The following is an 18,751-nucleotide window of genomic DNA, read 5'->3' as shown; positions in this document are numbered from 1 at the left end:
CAGTTGACAGTGCATGTCAGAGCAAAACCCAAGCCATGAGGTCGAAGGAATTGTCCGAAGAGCTCCGAGACAGGATTGTGTCGATGCACAGATCTGGGGAAGGGTACCAAAAACAATTCTGCAGCATTGAAGGTCCCCTGGAACACCATGGCCTCCATCATGCTTAAATGGACGAAGTTTGGAAACACCTAGACTCTTCCTAGAGCTGGCCGCCCGGCCAAACTGAGCCATCGGGGGAGAAGGTCCTTGGAAAGGGAGGTGACCAAGAACTCGATGGTCACTCTGACAGAGCTCCAGTGTTCCTCTTTGGAGATGGGAGAACCTTCCAGAAGGACAACCATCTCTGCAGCACTCCCCCAATCAGGCCTTTATGGTAGAGTGGCCAGACGGAAGCCACTCCTTAGTAAGAGGCACATGACAGGCCGCTTGGAGTTTGCCAAAAGGCACCTAAATACTCTCATACCATGGAAAACAAGATTCTCTGGTCTGATGAAACCAAGATTCAACTCTTTGGCCTGAATGCCAAGCGTCACGTCTGGAGGAAACCTGGCACCATCCCTATGGTGAAGCATGGTGGTGGCAGCATCATGCTGTGGGGGTGTTTTTCAGCTGCAGGGACTGGGAGACTAGTCAGGATCGAGGAAAAGATGAATGGAGCAAAGTACAGTGTGGTCCTCTGTAGTTCAGCTGGTAGAGCACGGCACTTGTAACGCCAAGGTAGTGGGTTCGATCCCCGGGACCACCCATACACAAAAATGTATGCACGCATGACTGTAAGTCGCTTTGGATAAAAGCGTCTGCTAAATGGCATATTATTATTATTATTATTACAGAGAGATCCTTGATGAAAACCTGCTCCAGAGCGTTCAGGACCTCAGACTGGGGCGAAGGTTCACCTTCCAACAGGACAATGACCCTAAGCACACAGCCAAGACAATGCAGGTGTGGCTTTGGGACAAGTCTCTGAATGTCCTTGAGTGGCCCAGCCAGAGCCCCGACTTGAACCCGATCGAACATCTCTGGAGAGACCTGAAAATATCTGTGCAGCGACGCTGCTCCCCAAATACAGGTGTGCCAAGCTTGTAGAGTCATACCCAATAAGACTCGAGGCTGTAATTGCTGCCAAAGGTGCTTCAACAAAGTACTGAATAAAGGGTCTGAATACTTATGTAAATGTGAAATATTTCTCTTTTTTATTTGTAATAAATTAGTGAACGTTTCTAAAAACCTGTTTATGCTTTGTCATTATGGGGTAGTGTGTGTAGATTGAAGAGGGGAAAAAAAACGATTTAATCAATTTTAGAATAAGGCTGTAACCTAACAAAATGTGGCAAAAGTCAAGGGGTCTGAATGCTTTCCGAAGGCACTGTATGTCATTAAATTACATGTGCATAACTATGTGGTTTTAATGTACATTAGTTGTGGTTCGTCTTATTTTGAGAGTAATATAATATTTTGAATCTATTTTCAATACATGCAACCTAAGAGTTAATTCCTGCAAGACAGAGGCTTAGGTTACAGTCAATCGGTCTGAGGATTTGAATGTTTTATAGCACTACTTTGTATTTAATCCCACATTGAAATGAAAGCCAGCGTGCCAGCTAAAATTGGTCAGTATATTGCAACTGCATTTAGCACTAGTTAGACATTTCCTAACAAGGTAGTCATGCTGCATGACAAGTTCAACGACACTAGCCTTGATGAGGCCCTTACTCTCTTGGGGTTGTTGTTTGTAGCGTGATTTCCTTAGGGTCAAGTGACCTGGCTTCAAGCCTACCTCGGGTCGATACCCCCTCCTACCATTTGCTACTCTGATGAGCAAAAGTAGGATAGTGTATGAGGGTCAAAAGCATGTCCTGTTAAGGCGTGAGGGATTTGTGATAGAGAAGTACAGGTTGTGTTTTCTAAACCAAGGGAGTAGTGTAACAATCCTAGCCTTGATAAGTCTGTTAAGAAATCCCCCATGGGAGATCTCGCTCTTGGCATCTCCCTTGGGGTTCCTTTAGGGCAGGGTTTCCCCAAAACCTCTCCTCAGGCCCCTCCAGACGTTTCACATTTTTGTTTTAACCCTTAACTGGCACACCTTGTTCAGTTAGTCAAATAATCATCAAGCCTTTGACTAATTAAATCAGGTGTGGCAGTTTTGGGTTCAAACTAAAATGTGAAACATCTGGGGTGGGCGGTGGAGAGGGTTGGGAAACACAGTTTTAGGGTCAGATGCCCCAGAGTCAAGCTCTATTTAGGGTGATACTCACCCCCGACATTAGCTGCAATATGGTCACCTGTTCCGGTAAGGTCCATGTCCTCCGCTGTGACTTTTGATGACAATAACATACAATTAACATGAGGCAGCCAGGGCTGGCAATGCTATCTATTTAGAAAAAGTGGTTACACTTTACATGCGTAAACAAACAGACAAAACTAAATAGGTACATAACATGTACTACGTCTTGAGGTCTTCTTAGACCTTTCTTGTCCAGGTCTTTGGTGAATTATGATCCCTCTGCTGTCCCTCTCTATCCATTGGACAGGGGCAAGGCTAGTGGCAGGAGCAGGTGACTGTCGCTTTGCAGCTCGCTCCTTCTGATCTTAAAGTATTTATTAAAATCAAACATAGAATGGGAATCTGTCTGTGATTAAAATTACAACACAACAACATTGTGGGGAATCTGTCTGTGATTAAAATTACAACACAACAACATTGTGGTATGTACCCACAATTCAACTGCCCTAAAAATGTGTTGTACATCAGTTTTACAAACTGAATGTGTGCAGGCCGGGCCCCTGTGGTGGTCCTTACACAGTAGGTGTATAATGACTGTATAATGACCGCCACAGGGGCCCGGCCTGTACACACTCAGTGTACACTCAACAAGTTTACACAGCCGTGGAGACACCGCCCAATGATTGTGTAAAGATTTTTAGAGGAGCAAGCTGCAGGTCTATAGGATTTGTGCTTTTCTTTTCCATTGAGGACTACAAAGACAAACCCTGCAATATCTGCTGCAATGTGATGTCTAACCATTATACAACACTTCAAGCACATTAACATTATTATGCATTAATTCGCAATGATGCCTCAGCCTCGCCAGCAGCTTAAGGCTGAGACATGAGGGCAGGCTGTCTGCACATTACACAAGCACAGCACAGTTAGTCTCACAGTATGTAAGTGTTTGCAGAAGTGAGGCGATAGGAGACAGTACTGCAGCCAGAGCCCAACCTCTGTGCCATCCATCCACAGGCAGCATACGCTTGTGGCACACACAGTCATGCACTTCTCACATGGGCACACTCAAGCCCTCTGACACAGCCTTCTCACGCAGTTTCCCACACGGTTTACGATGGGCTAACTAGCACTAAGCGGGTGTTCTGTCATCACATCAACACAGGGAACTTAACCTCCCAGATGCCTTTTCTGGGTGAGTTAGGTAACCAGTTTTCCCACAATGCACTGCTTTGCCCTACTTCTGTCAGTGTGCTACGTTTTATAAAATCGGGGGTAGGTGTATCTGCCAAGTTCCCATAGCAACCCCTTCATCTAGTGACCTTAACCTTTCAGTTATAACCTTACTTGGCGTGTAACATTAGATTAGTGTTATGTGGCCAGTCTCTGGCCAGGGCACACTGATGAAGGATCTGATTTAAGGCAGATGCTGAAAAATAGTATCTTTATACTATCTATTTCCAGTGGGACCCCCGGTAGTTTAATAATACCTTGCTTCATGCCTTTGAGATCCCACTTTCTTTTCTGTCCTGAATAAACAGAGCAGGACACCTTATACAAAAACAATGCCGGGAATTTTCTTTCCCTTTCCCATTTTGGCAATATTCCTGGACCTACTGCTGAAACATGCCCTCTCTCAAAGGCAGGAGAACAAGATACACTGATACTCTGCAGACGCTAACCTAAAGTTTACGTAACGTCTGACGCTGCCCCCGTTATGTAAGCCCTATTAAACATATCCCCACTGGCTTCTCCCTCACTCCCATCAGACAGACAGCCTGCAAATTACATTGGTGCTACTTGTCCCCCCCTCCCTCCGAGTCCATCATTCCTCCCGGTGCGGTTCGGTGCGGTATGGGTCAGGTCATCTCCTCCAGAAAAAAAGGCAGGGCTGCAGAATGTGAGGCAGTGGGGCAGGGGGAGTGGAATAGCATTTCTTTCCTTCTAACCGTGACCTACATTCACAGTGTTACGTAAACTCAATGCAGCGCTTCATAAGCTTTTCGTTATGTCCCAAGATTCTAGACGTTTATAAAGAGCTACACTGATACACGCAACCAAAGGAGAGAAATATAGAACAAAGGACTAGGGACGCTTCAGATTAAAGACCATCGGTTTAGCTCTTATTTCCACATATTAAGAGCATAACCTTTTTTATTCATTAGTTTTATTCGTATAACATTGCAATGACTACATTTCTATAAAAACAGAAATATAACATTGGATAAGATGCCAACAACATACATTCATTTTTGTAAACACATACAGTTAGAGGCAATTATACAAGTGTTACACAACCACCAAAGTAAGACTACATGGTCACTTCATCTCCATAGAAACAAATGACATGTCAATATGAATAAATTAGCATGTTCTGTGGTGGAAGAGCTACCGGAGTGTCAGAGGTAGATTGACTTAGATCACTAGTGCAAGGTTCAATGTGGAATTCAAAAAGGTCAGGAAGATACTACCTTTGATGAGTGACAACTTGGCTAACATGCAACTGCCAGATCAAACGAATATACATGTAAATGTGTGAGGTTTTGGTGAGGAAATATAAGCTACTTGAATTGACATGCCAATCAATTAACTTTTATCCCAAAAAAATCCCCTTAACATTTTAATCATTTAGCAGACGCTCTTATCCAGAGTGACTTACAGTTAGTGAGTGCATACATTTATTTTTTCATACTGGTCCCCCGTGGGAAACGAACCCACAACCCTGGCATTGCAAACGCCATGCTCTACCAACTGAGCTACACGGGACTTAACCAAGTCTCAATGTTGTTGTATATGAAAGTCAATAGAAAATATTCACATTGTGTTCTTGCAATGAGATGACTTTCATTTAGTTGTGATACGATATAAGAACTATAGTACCAATATTTGTAACCACAACCGCAGGACTCGTCATACAATGAACCAGGATTGGAGTTTTACCAATATTTGTAACCACAACCGTAAGACTCGTCATACAATGAACCAGGACTGGAATGTTTTTAATTTACTGTTTGTGTCCTCGAAAGAGAAGACCACATATTCAGCTAAATAGTTTGAACTTTTGAAGTCTTCCTCGCTGGAATGATGTCTTTGTCTAAATTCTTCTACTTAGTTCATGGTACTGGCATCATGGAAGAAATCCAACTAAAGGCACTAAATGTAGAAAAATATTAGAAATCACAGTGTTTGATGCTACAGTTTATGATTCCAGTGGACAATAGCTTGAAAGAGAACATGATGAGGTTCAAATGACAGAAAGCAGTCTTCCAACTCCTTCGTGAGTTTTTAGAATGGTTTGATTGCTGCTTATTTAAACTGAATGTAATGCATGTTAGGAAAATCATTTCAGAGTGTCTTTGGCTTAGGACAAGACAACCAAATGTAAAACATCTCAAATCAAACAGAGAATATTGGAAAGTGGTAAAAGCAGCAGGGCTGATAAATCCGGCACTCTCTACACTCTAAAAGTTTATATTTCCTTTGTCTACAATTATTTGCATTTTCACATTCACGTCGTTGTCTTTTGTATAATAGCCAGGAATCACGCAGCACAAGTGGTAACCGTTATTGCAATCACTTTTTGTTTGTTTGTCACTTGTGTCGTCCCTACATTATGATGCAAATAATAGCAGAGCCAAGGAAGCCCTATATAAATGCAATAACTTAAAATTGGCCCTTGCAATAAAAAATGTAATGTTTGTTAATTAACACATTTGCCCAAGATTTCACAGCATAACCATCCTGGTTCAATATCGTCTGTATAAAAATGTGATCATTATAACATAAAAAGAACTGTAGAAAACTATGAAAAAAGTCTGGCAGACAAAGAAATATGTCAAATCCAACAAAACTATAAATGTTTTCCTTTCTTGAAGGCAAAGCTCACAACCTATCTTTGCTCACCATGCATGGAAAACAGTGAGTATCAGTTATGCTGTTGATGCAACTACAGTGCTAAGTAGAACATATAAATACCAATACATATAGGAGATGGTTCATTTTAACTGAAGGTGTATTGCACTCATATACACCAAAACAGGGAGAAAATCGCATTATCCTTTGAATGATACAGCTAAAGTGTCATCAGAACTTGTACTGTTCTGTATTGTAATTTTCCCCTCTAATTTTCTACATATTCTAAGGGGTTTTGGGTTTTATAATATGTAATTTGTGGTTAATAAACCCTTTGGAAATAATAAGTCATCATTGTACACCCAGTTGTGTAAACATGTTGCATGCACACGCGACGTTCACAATAATAACAAAAACAAAGTCAAAACACAAAATCAATCATTATCGTCTTTAAAGCACACTTTAAAAGATTCAGTCCATAAGCAGCCTCTTCTAATCCTTGGAAGGAAGAAATCATCTTCATCACATTTTGGTAATCTATTCAAAGCCCACTTGCCAATAGTAACCCATTTACACAAAGGCTTTCGTTAAAATGTGGTCTTTCAGATAAAAACAAAAAACAGACAAAACAGAAACCCACATGGAGGAGATGGATGGTTGTGTGAGGGTTGGAGTCACCGAGAAGAGCGGTTGCGGGACATGAAGAGGAGTACTCTGCGGATACCACTGAGTCGGTCCTTCAGAGACGTCAGGGCCAGGAAGGGCAGCTGGGCTCGACCCGCCAGGGGCAGGACTGCCAGCAGCCACCAGCACCAGGACGGCCCATTGGGACTGGCCTATAGGGGGAGAGAGCAGGAGAATAACCTTAAGAATCCAGCCATAACCTGTTCAACATAAACTGTGTCAAATCAAAATAGAGTTAACATATGTGTGATCTACAGTGCATTTGGAAAGTATTCAGCCCCCCTCCACATTTTGTTAGGTTACAGCCTTATTCTAAAATTGATTAAATTGTGTGTTTTTTTCTCATCAATCTACACACAATACCCCATTATGACAAAGCAAAAACAGGTTTTTAGACATTTTTGCAAATTCATTAAAAAAACAGAAATATGACATTTACATAAGTATTCAGACCCTTCACTCAATACTTTGTTGAAGCACCTTTGGCAACGATTACAGACTCGAGTCTTGGGTATGATGCTACAAGCTTGGCACATATTTGGGGAGTGTCTCTCATTCTTCTGTGCAGATCATCTCAAGCAAATGGTCTGAATAATTATGTAAATAAGGTATTTCTGTTTTTATTTTTAATAAATTTGTAAACATTTCTAAAAACCTGTTTTCGCTTTGTCATTATGGGGTATTGTGTGTAGATTGATGTGGGAAAAAAAGTATTTAATCAATTTTAGAATAAGGCTGTAACGTAATAAAATGTGCAAAAAGTCAAGGGGTCTGAATACTTTCCGAATGCACTGTATATCCAGGATTCACTTATTTACCTGTGGCTCAGAGTCTTTCTCTGGCATGCGCCCAAAGTGCACCACAATCCTCTCCTTCTGTTCTGCTTCGAGGGAGTTGACCCAGATTAAGGCCTGGTCGTACACTGCATCATGGAGACTCTGAAGCTCCTTCTCTGCCACAACTTCCACCTATACAGAACAAGAAAAGCCTTTATTAGCACAACGAGATACACTAATACACATAAAAAAAAATTCAGACAACATTCATGCAATCCTTTAGTTTGTGATTAATAATGACCTTAACGTCTTCCAAGTATTCAATGTTTGCTGTGTTGTATCCATCTCTCTGGTTGTGCTCAATGACCTTGAACCTTCTTATCCCAATGGTGTCCACAATGGAGCGGCCATCTGCAAAGAATTCCACGTTTCGGATCTCCAGGAGGCTACCGTAATCTGCAAATCTATGGGGAAGGCAAATAAGTAGATATGGTAAGCAAATAAGACCCAAAATGTGTCTAAGGCATTCACAGGAGGACAGAAACAACAAAGTAGGCTATATAAACTATCTGCTTAAACAACTCGGTCCACACAGCATGGTGCCGCCCCCCGCCTGATAATAGCTCTGTTCCTCTATTCCTCAGTGTGTGCATTAACAGCTTCAGTTAATAACGTAGCTAAAAATGTATATCTTCTGCTGCTTCCCTGACTCTGATCGGGACTGGATCTGGACCCGACTGGCTCTATATGGGGCCGGGTCTGGTTGTCCTCGGATCCATTCGGACCGGGTCTCCATATTTAAAACATAAATGTATCGGGTAGGGTCCTGGGAGGAAAGCCCCGGGTCAATTTCTGAATGGGCACAACTTTTTGAGAAGACCTCTCCCCAGGACTGAGTTTGGGATACGCTGCAATACAACGTGTAAAACCTGCTCAGCTCTGATAATAGCCTAAGGCCCTCAAACAGCTATTCAAATTTACTGCCAGGTGGCACCGATATCCCCTGCCTGACTAAGGAACACAAAACACAATGTTTCTCTGCTTTCTCCAGGCTTTACTCACCCTTTGAGGTTATCGCCGAGGCACATTCCAAACTGCTTGGTACCCATCTCCATACACCTGCGGATCATCAGCCGGTAGCAGGGCTCGAAGATGTGAAGAGGGCATGGAACGGTGGGGAAGGCCATGGTGCAAACAAATATAGGCACGTTCTTGTTTAGACTGCAAAAGAAGAAGGTTTGAGGATTTAATACATCCAAAGTTACAGATGAAGTAACATTTTATAAAGTTTCTGATGTCATTGTTACACAGTACGGAAGCAATCGGATAATGTCTGTATGCTGCTTTTAATCTTACTTGGATAAATCTGCAATCTCCTCCGCGTTGACTTTCTGCCTGTCCATGAGCTCGATTGGCAGATACTTGCAGATGAGGTTCTCCATCAAGACAGTCTTGTTGTATTTACTTTCTGCCAGATACTCTTCCAGCTCCATCTTGCAGAGGGGACACTTGGGGTTGTGGTCCAGGCATCGCTCGAGGCATTTCAGACAGAAGGTGTGGCCACAAGGAGTGGTGACTGGTTCATAAAAGAGCCTAGGGTATACCATGGAGAGAAAGGACACAATATTGTACAATAGAGTGGTACAATGTCTCTCGCTACTCTATTATTGATTACTTTCAGGTTCTTATTTACATATAGCTCATTGCATTTTCATTACATTGTTTGATAATTAAATGTAGGCTATAAGCGTGAAAAAAAGGCTAAATGTTTACCTATTAATCTTTATTGGTTCATACTGAATCTTTATTGCTTCATACTATCAGAAAGGAAGATGAATATCTTGTGTTCACTTGTAAAATAACTATGACTTTTGTGAGGCTATGAGAAAATGAGTTTCAGTAATCATAGAAAATCTGATTCAAAAGCAGAATACTATATTACTATCCTTCGCAAAGTGGAAAATACTACAATTCAGCTACAAGTTTTGTCACGGATGGATGGCTGCATGGAGATGTTCTCACCTCATACAAAGAGAACACTCCAGGTCAGTCGGGTCTATGAGGTCAGAAAGCACTGTACTCCAGGAAGTCGCCTCTTCATTCTGGGTCACTTCTGTTAAGGAGGAGAAACATTTGAGTTAAGATAGTGAATCTCAACAACTGCTTCCCTTATAGTAAATATCATGCCGATAAAGCTCCATTGAATTGAAGGGCATTTTAAAAAGCGAGACAAAAAGTCTTAAAACTTACCAGATTTGGAGCACTTGCAGGTGTCACTACTATCCACTTGGCTGTCCTCGGACGAGCTACGTTTGCGTTTGAGGAAGACGCTCCTGTCGATGACGGTAGGATGGCAGACATACGATGTCAACTTCTCATCAGAGGCGATGATATTCTTGTAATCCTGTGAGAAAGGTGATGATAGGACATTTAAATTAGTTCATGATTTCAACTCAATGCACTAGATGATAATACTTTATTATATTTAAAAACCTAAAAGATGGAGGATTTATCTTACCTTGTAAGACTTGGAGGAAGTGGTGGTGTTGCAGCTTGAGGTTGAGGTGTTCAGGATGCCACCTTTAATTTTATTTCTGGAAGATAGTAGACTTGTGCCGTCCAGGAGTCTGTTGTGTACTTGATCAGTGACAGGGGACAGAAGATCACTCAGAAGCTTTTCCGCTTCCTTTTTTGCCAGTTTACTTTCAGGATCTAATGTAATGACGACCAGGTACTCTCTTAACGCTTCTTCACATTTTCCCAGACTGACTAAAGCTTGTGCTTTTCTAATATGTCCCTGGAAGAAAAATAAACACATGTTTAGTAATCAGAACAACCATACCATTATATTGCATTGTGAAGCTCTGATGGTAGATCTAAATTAAACATTGAGGAAAAAGTCCAACCCTCACCTTTGACCAAAGAGGCATGAGTTTGCATGCCATCTCTGCATCATGAAGTGCATCCTCGTAATTCTTCAGACTGGAATTGATCTGTGATCGGTTGCTGTACAGCACATGGTCCCGTGGAGCTGGAAAATAAATAAAACATATATTTACTTGGATAGACAGAGATTTACTTTGTACCAGAACTATAACTGTACATGGTCAAATTCAATAGAAATTGAAATAGGGGCTGAAACTGATCATCTATTCATTAAACCATCATTCTATGTCACACAAGACTAGTTTTCTTTAGTTCACAGTGAAAATGTGCAGATTTTGGATTATTGTTGAAAGTGATAATTGTTGTTCAACATTTGAAGAAGTACACTACCGGTCAAAGGTTTTAGAACACCTACTCATTCAAGGGTTTTTCTTTATTTGTACTATTTTCTACATTGTAGAATAATAGTGAAGACAACAACATATTGAAATAACACATATGGAATCATGTAGTAACCAAAAAAGTGTTAAACAAATCAAAATATATTTTATATTTGAAATTCTTCAAATAGCCACCCTTTGCCTTGATGACAGCTTTGCACACTCTTCGCATTCTCTCAACCAGCTTCATGAGGAATGTTTTTCCAACAGTCTTGAAGGAGTTCCCACATATGCTGAGCACTTGTTGGCTGCTTTTCCATCACTCTGCGGTCCGACTCATCCCAATCCATCTCAATTTGGTTGAGGTCAGGAGATTGTGGAGGCCAGGTCATCTGATGCAGCACTCCATCACTCTCCTTCTTGGTAAAATAGCCCTTACACAGCCTGGAGGTGTGTTGGGTCATTGTCCTGTTGAAAAACAAATGATAGTCCCACTAAGCCCAAACCAGATGTGATGGCATATCGCTGCAGAATGCTGTGGTAGCCATGCTGGTTAAGTGTGCCTTGAATTCTAAATAAATCACAGACAGTGTCACCAGCAAAGCAACCCCACACCATCACACCTCCTCCTCCATGCTTTACGGTGGGAAATACACATGCAGAGATCATCCGGTCACCCACACTGCGTCTCACAAAGACACGGCGGTTGGAACCAAAAATCTCAAATTTGGACTCCAGACCAAAATACACATTTCCTGATCGTGTTTCTTGGCCTAAGCAAGTCTCTTCTTATTATTGGTGTCCTTTAGTAGTGGTTTCTTTGCGGGAATTCACCATGAAGGCCTGATTCATACAGTCCCCTCTGAACAGTTGATGTTGAGATGTGTCTGTTACTTGAACTCTGTGAAGCATTTTTTTGGGCTGCAATTTCTGAGGCTGGTAACTCTAATGAACCTATCCTCTGCAGCAGAGGTAACTCTGGGTCTTCCATTCCTGTGGCGGTCCTCATGAGAGCCAGTTTCATCATAGCGCTTGATGGTTTTTGCGACTGCACGAAGTTCTTGAAATGTTCCGTATTGACTGACCTTCATGTTTTAAAGTTTTGGGCTCCCAAGTGGCGCAGTGGTCTAAAGCACTGCATCTCAGTGCTTGAGGCGTCACTACAGACCCCCTGGTTCGATTCCAGGCTGTATCACAACCGGCCGTGTTTGGGAGTCCCATAGGGCGGCGCACAATTGGCCCAGCGTCGTCCGGGTTTGGCCGGTGTAGGCCGTCATTGTAAATAAGAATTTGTTCTTAACTGACTTGCCTAGCTAAATAAAGGTACAAAAAATATAAATAAAAAAGTAATGATGGACTGTCGTTTCTCTTTGCTTATTTGAGCTGTTCTTGCCATAATATGGACTTGGTCTTTTACCAAATAGGTATTTCTTCTGTATACTCCCCCTACCTTGTCACAACACAACTGATTGGCTGAAACGCATTAAGATGGATAGAAATTCCACAAATTAACCTTTAAGAAGGCACACCTGTTAATTGAAATTCATTCCAGGTAACTACCTCATGAAGCTGGTTGAGAGAATGCCAAGAGTCTGCAAAGCTGTCATCACGGCAAAGGGTGAATATTTGAAGAATCTCAAATATAAAATATATTTTGATTTGTTTAACACTTTTTTGGTTACTACATGATTCCATGTGTTATTTCATAGTTTTGATGTCTTCACTATTATTCTACAATGTAGAAAATTGTAAAAATAAATAAAAACCCTTGAATGAGTAGGTGTTCTAAAACTTTTGACCGGTAGCGTATATCTCTAATCAATAACAATATCAGTGCGGCACACGAGAGTGAAACCAATACAACTGTGTCTGCTGTTTAACTTTTACTACCCTTGACCTAGATTTGTTTTACTGTTTGTTACCTTAAGCAATGTTTGGTCCCCTAGCCTACATAACATCTTATTCAACCTTCACACGCCCATCTGTATGTAGGGTGATCAGTGCCAGTTTGAAAATGCTTAAATGCTCAATTGAAATGTGGAAATGATAAATGCATTCATATTTTCATATCAGTGCACATGATTCATGACACGGTAAACAGAAATTCTAAATGAAAATGGTCAACAGAAAATGGTAAATGCAATGTTCAAAGTGAAATGGAAAGTGGCTTTTTTCATTTTCCAATTGCCCAATTGAGCATTCTCTTTTCTCTTTTAATTTGTAAAATGTATGCAAATTACTTCCTGGAGGCGTGAACCAGGAGAGAAACATGACACGCTCTCTGTGCATTCATTTTAGACTAGTGTAACCGACGGGGTTCGAACCTGGTGTCCTGTACACCAGAAGAACATATGAGCCTGCTAAGCCAAATCCTAGGAGGCAAAGCAATCTTTCTGGTCTCAGGCAAAGTTACTCAACACTCTGCAAAGTTACTCATCACGTGTGTGGTCACCGAACCACTTTTTTCCTAGTTGTTCGCATGATGAGTAACCTTACCTGATACCTTAAGATTTGGCTATAAGCGTTGGTTTAGCGTACTAATGTGCTCTTCTGATGTGCAGAAGACACTTGTTTGAACCCTGTCAATCATATTTGTGCCGTGACTCAGATGGGTCTCTGTGAGGAGGAGGAGGAGGAGGTCAAAGGATGGTGATCGGTAACTGGGGTGGTTCAGTTACCACACATGCATGATGAGTAGGCCTAACCTTGCCTGAGACCTGAAGAGTTGCATTGGCTCCCAGAGTCAATGCCTAGGCTTCAGCTTAGTACGCCTATGCTTTTTTTGGTGCGCAAAAGACCTGGGTTCGCACCGGGTGTTGGTTACACTAGTCTCAAATCAATCTACAACACAGCATGGCTAGGATGTACTACTTACTACATGTGGGTGTGGTGGTGCTATCCTGGTTCACGCCTCCAAGAAGAAATGTGCATACACTTTGAAAATATTAATTGAAAAGAGAATGCTGAATTGGGTAGTTGAAAAATGAAAATAGGTATTTCAATCTCACTATGCACATTGCATTTACGAATTTCTGTTTACCATTTGGCTTCTTCCGTTTACCATTTTTATTTAGAATTTATGTTTACCATTTACAATTTTCCTTTAACCTTTTTGGATTTCATTTAAAACTTTGCAATTTAATTGTAGCATGAATCATACGCACTGATATGAAAATAAAAAGGGATTTATTATTTCACATTCCTATTTAGCAGTTTCGAACTGGCCCTAATCACCCTCCATACATCTTCCCATGTATGTCATAAGCATGAATGTCTCTGAATTAAGGGGACATTTATAGCCTAGTAATAAACAGGATACATTGTTATAATAATTTCCCCACAGAATTTCTAAAATGTAGAGCAGCTTACACCACACGGACGTTACATCACACACCTGCTGATTCAGCTGTCAATTAAACCAGCCCATGGAAACAGAAGCCTACATACTGTTGCAACATTGCATAAGATATAGGCCATCCATTTCAGATGTTTAATTGCATTTAGAATTAGTTTAAATGAAAAGTTAAAATACCATACCTATTTGTATTGCTTCGTTGTATTTTTCCAAAGTAGCATCCATTATTTTATCTGAATATAGTCCATTCCCCTCACGTCTCAGTTGAACAGCAAGTAATTGAATTGGAAACCACTTTGACAACAAGTTACTAAGAACAACATTTACTCTATAATTGTCCACATCATTGAGTTTGGTGTGCCTTCTGTCATTACATTCTTTGCAGCAGACAGGCATTTTTTCTCTGTCCAGGCACTTTTTGCAAAAGCAGTGTCCACAAGGCAAGGTAACTGGCTCGTATAGAAATCCATAACATATTTTGCAGGTAATTGCATCATATCCAACGCAATCAGAGCGTGTCTCCTGCTTGTTGTTTTGACTGTCTGTCCCATCTTGTCTTTTAATACTGTTAGAGAGATATTCAATAAGATTATCCAGATGGACTGGTCGTAGTCTCTCGATTTCAGCGGCTTTTCGGTAGATCTCGAAGGCATCGGTCAATTTGCCAGCAAATGCCAGGGCATCCGCCCGTTTCACCAAGAGATGTTGCTGCGTACTTGGGTCGCAGAGGTTCAGCAGTTGGCATTCGTATATGTCCGCGGCGAGCCCGACGTTTTTAGATTGAAAAGCTTCTGCCGCAAGAAGCAGCATACAATCGGTATTATCCGTTCCCATAATGACTGCGGTTGTGTAGTATAGTCGCTAAATCAATCTTCCCTTTTTAGAAGTAACTGGTCGATTTGTATTTATCTTATTTTCTGAAGTCTTTCCCCTCTGTTCAACTCACTACTTTGAGACAATATCATAAAACACAATGAATGATACAATCATTGTAAAAAATATATATATATTACGTAAACAAAAGTGTCATGTGACCACGGCCAGCTGTTCCAATTGGACAGGTTTTTAACCCTGTTACCTAATAATTCAGTTGTAAAACAGAAAGCGTCTATACTGTGGATAGAAGTCGGTAAATGTCCTGAAATGGGACTAATGCGTAATAGATTTATGTAGGCAGAAGGCATTCCATAACAGGACGCTCGGACAGTAGAGCATATCTCTATGCATGCAATGGACACATACATTCTATGTCGCAGTAAGCTGTAAAGTGACATATATATATAGGCTACAGTAGCCATAATTACACATTCTTGAGGTCTTTTTACCAATTGTGACACATAATTAGGCAATGTACTCGAGCCAGTGAATAAGAAGTTGAAGAATAAGTCATTTGTTTTCAATCAATCAAGCACTAAAGCAGGGTTTCCCAAACTCGTTTAGATTTAGATTTATGCCCTAGCACTACACAGTGGATTCAAATAATCAACTAATCATCAAGCTTTGATAATTTGAATCAACTGTGTAGTGTGAGGGAAAAAAACAAAACATGCACCCCTTTGGTTCCCGAGGACCGAGTTTGGGAAACGCTGGACTAAATACAGCTAGGGGGTTACCCAAATTGCTCCACAAATGGGTCTTCTAAACTTGCATATGAACTCAATCCCACTTTCAGGCAGCTAGGGTTCAATATCAGGGCCAGGGCAACATTATTGCAGTGACTCTGAAAGTTGGCCATCGGTGTGACCCAGTCAGCTCGTCTAGACCTTTTTCCAATGTCATTTGCAATTCTCTGGCAACTTTTTTTTAATGGTCCTATAGGTAATCACATGGTTATAAGTACCATAATGAAACACAAACATTACATTTACTGTAAACACCTGAATTAAATACTGTATTTGTTCTGCCTCCCTAATACCTCCAGTTATCAAATAAATGTGGAAACAGGCACCTAGAGATTAAAATAAACATATGCAATGTCTGATCACTTAGTGTAGTATTTAGGCCAACTTTCCTGTGATCTGATTGTGCAACTGGAGCAGATTGACCCGAGAGAGCCCTGATGATGACAAAATATTAGCATTCCAAATCTGCATTGAAATGGAGCATGTGAACACAGTACAATATTTATGTTTGAGGAAAGTGTTGGGCATACCAGACTGTGTTATCTCATAATCCTTCACCATACGATTTAACCCATATTCTCTAGTCTAAACCATGTTGTAGCTACAGTTGCATAAGCAGGAACAGTGTAGGTACACACTGCTACATACAGTAATAACCTACATACAACTGTGATACATAATTGCAGGCTGTGTAATTACACATATCAATCTTTACATGCATTAGACAAACTTAAATCAACCATCCCCTCCCTCACCCTACACTTACACACTTAGAAAATAGGGTTATTGGTAAGGGTGATGTTTCTATGTGAAACCTTAATGACTCAAAGAACCCTTGGAGCCCTTTAAGTGTTCAATAAAAATGTAGGGATGACGGCATATTATAATATTTTGGGGTGTGGTTTCCTCCCAGCTCTTTTTGTGCAACTGTAAGTAAGAGTGTAGTAATACATTGGTGAGGAGACATGCATATCAAAGCCATATACAGCAAGTTGTTACAGTGTTTTTACCTCAAAGTGATGGGCACTTCCATCAGAGAGCTTCATCGACATTAAAAAGGAGGTTGCAGGGCACGAGCTAGGGAGCTTCCAATAAAACAAAATATATTTTAATACTATTGATATTATTAATCAGTTTTCTAATTGATTCTGTTTGGTTTTTAAATCCTCATTAAACAATAATGAAAAGTGTTTACTATTTATCAAACCATGTATTGTACTAATGTAAAACGATAACACTGCATGCATTTCATGGACATTTACAGTTCTCAAAGTATTTTTTATCTCAGTTAAATTTATATTACAAACAGTTGACCCGCCTCTGTTACAGTGAATGAAGTATAGTGTACCTTGTTGAAATGGCCATGTCCACTCTCCATCTGAGATCATCAACGGAGGGTAATCGAGGCCCTTGCTGTGTAGCCACTGCCTCCAGTGCTGTTAATCTGAAAACAACCACAGGGAAAGCAAGGGACAGTGAGCTGAGCCACAGCCACAGAGAGAGCACCAAAGGTGTTTCTGTGCACAATAAAGTGCTGGCAAACCTGGATTTTAGTTTAAGAAAGACATATACCTTTTCATTATGTTTGTGTCAATAACGTTATTTAACAACAAAAATAATTGTGGGAATATAGGCTAATGTTAAGCCATAACAAACAGTCAACATACTGATTGCCAAACACCACACTTGCAAAGTCTGTGATGAATTCCTCAGGTATCCTACAATGAGAGAATAAATGTTATATTTTGTTACAATGTAAGCTAATATACCGCCTGCTCCTTCTGTGGTTGCCACGTTTTGGGGATCTTGGACTGCCTATAGTAAGCAATTGTTCAATTCCTTGATATAGGCAGGAGAAAACTGTGCATCTTCACAGCTTTGAGATGTGATGATGAGGTGATGAAGGAAATTAAAGAACATGCCTTACTTCCCTAAGATCTTCTTTGAAGACCTAGAAGATGGAAACAACAATGTTATTGTGTTTTATGAAGGAGTCATGAAATCAGACGTCATCTAAAAATATGACATGAGCATGATGTATGAGAGTATGGATTTAATACAACATAAAAATACCCTATTTCTTGTTTTAAAGATGATGTGGGGATACGTAATGCCTCTTTTAGGAGTCTGTACATTCCAACCACAATATACAGTACCTGTCACGCCCTGACTCTAGGGACTTGTATTTGTTGAGTCAGGGTGTGTATTTTCTGTGTTGGGTTTGTCTATGTTAGTTTCTAGATCGTTTAGATCTATGTTGGCCAGGGTGGTTCCCAATCAGAGGCAGCTGTAGCTCGTTGTCTCTGATTGGGGACCATACTTAGGCAGCCTTTTGGCACCAGTCAGTTGTGGGATCTTGTTCCGTGTGAGGTATGTTATTTGTCTACCTTGGACGTCACGTTCGTTTGTTGTTTTGGTTGTGCGTTTATTCATGAAATAAATATGAATGCATATCACGCTGCGCCTTGGTCCTTCTCGTTCATGAACGATCGTGACAGTACCAGTCAAAAGTTTGGACACACCTACTCATTCAATGGTTTTTCTTTATTTTTACTATTTTCTACATTGTAGAATAATAGTGAAGACATCAAAACTATAAAATAACACATACAGTGAGGGAAAAAAGTATTTGATCCTGTCACGATCGTCATTAGATGAAACGGGCCAAGGCGCAGCGTGATAAGCGTACATGATTTATTAGATGTACAACACATGAACAAAAACAACAAACGATACGTGAAGTCCACAGGTTCACCAACACAAACCTACACGGAACAAGATACCACACCACACAAATGCCAAATGACTACCTAAGTATGGTTCCCAATCAGAGACAACAAGCAACAGCTGATTCACGTTGCCTCTGATTGAGAACCACCCCGGCCAACATAGAAACACAAAACATAGAAACTAACACCCTGGCTCAACATTAAAGAGTCCCCAGAGCCAGGGCGTGACAGTACCCCCCCCCC

General features: G+C 40.8%; 1 protein-coding gene across 1 annotated transcript; it reads right to left on the bottom strand.

Annotated features, from left to right (window-relative positions):
- Nucleotides 1-4,917: 4,917 nt before the first annotated feature.
- Nucleotides 4,918-15,131, bottom strand: LOC121545490 (LON peptidase N-terminal domain and RING finger protein 3-like). The gene is made up of 10 exons (XM_045209460.1): nt 14,340-15,131; nt 10,449-10,567; nt 10,055-10,333; nt 9,787-9,940; nt 9,559-9,649; nt 8,893-9,129; nt 8,599-8,757; nt 7,838-8,000; nt 7,579-7,728; nt 4,918-6,912 (listed from the first exon to the last, which is right to left on the bottom strand). Exons 1-10 carry the CDS (start codon nt 14,989-14,991, stop codon nt 6,751-6,753), a joined length of 2,166 nt encoding a protein of 721 aa, XP_045065395.1. The 5' UTR covers nt 14,992-15,131; the 3' UTR covers nt 4,918-6,750.
- Nucleotides 15,132-18,751: the final 3,620 nt, after the last annotated feature.

Source organism: Coregonus clupeaformis, chromosome 3, assembly GCF_020615455.1.
Source record: "Coregonus clupeaformis isolate EN_2021a chromosome 3, ASM2061545v1, whole genome shotgun sequence".
Taxonomy (NCBI): domain Eukaryota; kingdom Metazoa; phylum Chordata; class Actinopteri; order Salmoniformes; family Salmonidae; genus Coregonus; species Coregonus clupeaformis.
This window is presented reverse-complemented; position numbering and strand designations above follow the sequence as displayed.

What these genes read in the sequence shown, in the direction of transcription:
- LOC121545490 (XM_045209460.1), bottom strand. Translation starts at nt 14,991, where the DNA reads ATGGGAACGGATAATACCGATTGTATGCTGCTTCTTGCGGCAGAAGCT. An exon ending in CAACGAAGCAATACAAATAG is followed by an intron (nt 10,568 to 14,339) that starts GTATGGTATTTT and finishes TTTATTTTCCAG; the next exon opens with CTCCACGGGACCATGTGCTG. An exon ending in TCATGCCTCTTTGGTCAAAG is followed by an intron (nt 10,334 to 10,448) that starts GTGAGGGTTGGA and finishes TTTTTCTTCCAG; the next exon opens with GGACATATTAGAAAAGCACA.